Source organism: Cupressus sempervirens, chromosome 10 (genome assembly GCF_028749045.1).
Source record: "Cupressus sempervirens isolate cs-2001-9-10 chromosome 10, ASM2874904v1, whole genome shotgun sequence".
Lineage (NCBI taxonomy): Eukaryota > Viridiplantae > Streptophyta > Pinopsida > Cupressales > Cupressaceae > Cupressus > Cupressus sempervirens.
This window is the reverse complement of record NC_143127.1, coordinates 652,880,727-652,885,295: the sequence shown is the minus strand read 5'-3', so window position 1 is coordinate 652,885,295 and position 4,569 is coordinate 652,880,727. Positions and strand designations below refer to the sequence as shown.

General features: G+C 36.7%; 1 protein-coding gene across 1 annotated transcript; it reads right to left on the bottom strand.

Annotated features, from left to right (window-relative positions):
- Window positions 1–1,159: 1,159 nt before the first annotated feature.
- LOC149535522 (uncharacterized) lies at window positions 1,160–3,827 on the bottom strand. The gene has a single exon (XM_089806208.1). It carries the CDS (start codon window positions 2,756–2,758, stop codon window positions 1,421–1,423), a length of 1,338 nt encoding a protein of 445 aa, XP_089662334.1. The 5' UTR covers window positions 2,759–3,827; the 3' UTR covers window positions 1,160–1,420.
- Between the last annotated feature and the right edge of the window lie 742 nt (window positions 3,828–4,569).

Below are 4,569 nucleotides of genomic sequence, written 5' to 3'. Positions count from 1 at the left end.
TTTTTTGGCTGCTTGATTTTTTATTTCAAACATTCTTTATTTATAGATCAAATTCTTTCTACACTCAACATTTCAACATCATAAACAGGGGCTTAGGAATAGCAAAAGTGAGTACAATGGAGATTCTCTCTCAATTGTCAATTCAATAGTGCTAAGTGGCATTATTTAGTAAGATTTGACTTAAGATTATGCATATCAGATGTCTATATGCATTCAACATTTTTTTAGTAAACAAAATCTCAATGGTTAGACAAGGCATTGGAAATCACAAGAAAAGGAAACCGAAACAGTGAAATATCAATTTTCAAATGGTGAGCACTTTTGGATTTGGTGAGCGCTTCTGCATTTACTTGTAAAGGGTGAACACTTCTAGATTTAGTGAGCGCTTATGCATTTACTTGTAAATGGTGAACACTTCTAGATTTACTTGTAATTGAGTTAGCTTGGGACCTTGTTCAATCCCAGATATGGGTTTTTCATATTCAATTGGATAGTACCCATCTCATCCAATACTTCCTTAAATTTACTTTAGTACATGTATCTGTAGCAAAATGCCTAGTTAAAACACAATCTACCTATTTCCATTTTATATGGCATTTAATTTGAATTATCCAATCTATTTGTTTAATTTCTTCTTGGTTCAAGTAGTTCTGCAAGATTCAAATTTACTCGTGAAACTTCATTTGTAAGACATTATGCAAGTTTCTTTTTGATTAGTTTATATCAATATTTCTAAAAATGAATACTCATAGTTGCAATGTTTTCCCCCTCTCCTCCTTTAATGGGCAAGAACTTCCATAAAGCATGGTTCGCCAAGTCCACCCTAATGAAAGGCAATGAGTTTTTTAATAAATCCTTGTTTAGGAAATAGATTATGCTTTCTTTATACAAAACACTAAAACTTACTTCGACCTACCCATTGCACCTTTCAATGTGATTGCTAGTATATAAATACTATTTAATGTGAAAATAGGATGGAAGCATCTACCCAGCAGACAAAATAGCTGTTTATTAGATATTTCTTTATTATTAAGTATTAAATTAAAATTAAAATTAAAATTGCTCTGTATTATAATATTTAAATAACTAATAAATTACTATAAACCATAAATTTTTTTTGGTCAAAACACTATGCAATCAAGCAACATAGCAACGGAAGTGCATGGAGAAAACCTCCCTAATCGACATCGTTTCTTAATGAACGTAGCCTAATAATTTGATTGATACAAAGATACTCCATTTTAGAAACCCTCTGGTTGTAGGGAAGAACACCATCCGCGGAATGGTCTACAAATCTGTTAGAACTTGGAACACAACCATGAAATCCTCTGCAAGCATTATATAAGAAATTAAGGAACAACACAAAGAAAGTACCGACAGCTACCAAAATTCAACGGTTCTGGTGACTGACAGATGTTCTCTATGATTCATAACAGCAACTCTTTGCAGAAGAGGTAAGTGCGTCTTCCTTCCCTCCAATATGAAAGTATTTTGGAAGGCCAAATTGGCAGGTTGTAGACAGATGATGCGACTGGGTATTGGAGGCATTATCTTCAAAATCTCCCATCCTCAATGGATAGGAGGCACTCTCGATTTCAAAAAGATCTGAGCTCGAATCGCTCTCCATACCCTGATCACAGTCCCCATTGCTGATCCTTCCGAGCTTACGAATTTCACTGTTGGAGTCGGACGTAGAACTCTTTCTGGACTTGTCTAAATTAAAGAACACCAAATGCCCCTTTAAATCTGACGGCTGGATCAGCTGAGATATAGCCATATCTGGATTGAAGTTGCGAGTCTCTTCACGAATGGGTGTACCAGGAAATGGAGAACCAAACACTCCTAATGACGGTCTCTCCTCTTCTTCAGATTTAGTAGACACAATTGGGAAACTAAATCCATCAGTGCTTCTCTGATCAGGCTGTTCTCCCACATTTTCCTGGTAAAAATTCTTCAAAACCCTTTCACCCGGGCTGGGCGGACAATCCGATGGTGCAGGGGATGTCAAAGAATTGGGTTTTGAGGAAGCCAGCTTAAAGTCTGTTAGAGTGTTCTCAATCTCTACAGATTTCCTGCTCGAGCAGGGCCATTTACAACAAAACGACCACATTCGAGGGTACTTTTTCCCTGACTTTGTCGGCGATCTGTTTGATGAAATGCGGGATGCCCTGGAAAGCAATCCAGAGTGGCTGTTCCAGCTAGCCTCCGAGGAGGTGCATGAAGTAGATCCCACTGGCCTGGAACACTGATTGACAACGACTCTGGAGGATGCAGAGTAAGAAATCACACTACAAGAATTAGAGAATTCATGGTTAGACAGCAATACCTTACTGTTTCTTGCCCGAATTTTGTCTTTGGATTTCGTACTCTCTTCTGGCTTGTAGTTCTTTGTTGTGGATTCAAGATTTGCATCCGTGTTCTTCACTTCCTTATCACTGAAGTACTTTTCTGCTTCAAATATACTTAACTCCGAGTCTAGCGCTCTCCCAGTAATGGGTACCCTGTTACTGCAGGAATTTTGCTTCCGTAGACTGTTTACAAAAGCTGGCTCACTGGTATCATCTCTATTAATGTATTCGATGGTTGGTTGCATGGTCTGATTGCCGGCAGCGGTTTCCTGCAATTTCAATATAGATTTTTGCTTAGTATTAGTTCCAGGAACATATGAAGAATACGAAACCTCCCTCAATGGGGTCCTGTAATCTTCATCACATATAACATTTTTGTCATTCTGCATGCTTTCTCCAATTAAATTCATCTGATCCTCGCTGTGAATGCTGAACCCACTCGACTCTTGAACAATCCTCACACTAACAGTCGTCTCTTCTTCTTCAATTTACTCGTCAGCATCTATCTAGGCTCGTGAAGAACTTTCACTGGATGGTATTCCTCACCATCTAATCAGAATGAAGAACACTGGATATTAAGTAATCCCAGTGCCGCTATCATGATTGAAACCTGCTACCAAATAGCTTGCTTGCTGAGTGCATATGAAAGCAATGTAATATAAATAGGCTTAATTGTCCACTTTCATACGCAACGTGTGAAAGCAGGTTTCTCTTGAAAAGTGGTAGGTCCTTGAGTATTCTTTGTACTTCTGTCAATGAATATGAAGTGTTTTGTTCAACAGTTTAGACTAACACAAAATGTTTGGTCTAGAATTTTAATTACTTTAATGAGTCATTGGAATTAAAGATGGACTGGTTCTCAAGGAGTTCTTAATTCAGGGACAGCATTTCAGTAGCAAATGGATAGTCTTATGTTCAAGTTGAAGCGGGGCCATGAAAAATTCAACACGGTATCAGAGTCTGCCTGGCAAGGAGCCTCGGGCATTCTGTAGAGTAGTTTGCAGGGAAAGTTTTTGAAAATAAGTTGAACTTAGGGTGAAAGATGGATCACTCCTAAAGAGGAGTCAGTAGTTCTATAGTAGACTCCTAAAGACTCAATGGTTCTATAGTGGAGTACTTCAACAGTAAACCAAAAAAACAAAAGAAGAAAAAGAAAATAGATTCAAAATTTAATTGATTTATGAAAAATTTAATAATGTTTAATTTCTACTCTTTTTTCTGATAGGAAAATGCTTGATGGATTTTTAGGGGTCAATAATTCAATGGTAGCACTTCAACAGCACATAAAAAGTTTTAGATTAGAATCCTAACTGATCTATGAAAACTTCAGAAATATATAATAGATGATACTTAATTCCCTCTATATTCTCTAACACGAATGAGTCTGTTAAATGTGGTAAAGAGTCCATGCTAGATTACTCTAGCAGCAAATTAAAAATCCTTGATTTAAATCTCAACTGATGTATGAGAAGCAAGCTCACCATTAGGTAGTAGATACTACTTAAAGACTCTTTCTATTCTTTAATAAGAATGGGATTGGTAGGTTTTAAGGGACCAATCATTCAATGGTAGAGCATTTCACCAGCAAATAAAAAGTCTTAGAATTAAGTTGTATCTGATCCATAAAAATCTCAACATGACATACTAGATAGTACTTAATTAAGCCCATGAAAATCTCAACATGACATACTGGATAGTACTTAAGCCCCTGGATAGATATGATAGATTTTAAGTGACCAATAATTGAATGGTACAACAAAGTCTTAAATTATTGTCCTATTGATCTATAAAAACTTCAACATTGCACAATAGATAGTACTTAAATCCCTTCCTATTCTATGATAAGAACACATTTGATGGGATAATTGGGACCCTCTCGATTCTTATCAATGAAGATAAAGTACTTTTGCTAGGCACTCTCCTTTCACATTCAACGAAATTCACATTTGAAATACTGTGTTCCCAATTCGAATCACAAAATTTGTTGAACTGTTCTACGAGTGAGTGGAATGTCAGAAAAGAATGAAGAGCAAATGGGGCAAGTGGTAGAATTGATTGTATTCCATCTGACAGGCAATACCCATTAAAGCATATCTTCAGGAAACTTACAAAAACTTTACACATTCACTAGTGGGGGCCTGGCTCCATTGTGGACGAGATGAATCAACTGAATTGATATGTTCAATGACAAAATATTCAGTGAAAAGAGGCGTCCTAAACA

Bases quoted from the DNA above. Each gene is read 5' to 3' on its own strand.
- LOC149535522 (XM_089806208.1), bottom strand. From the start codon at position 2,758: ATGAATTTAATTGGAGAAAGCATGCAGAATGACAAAAATGTTATATGT.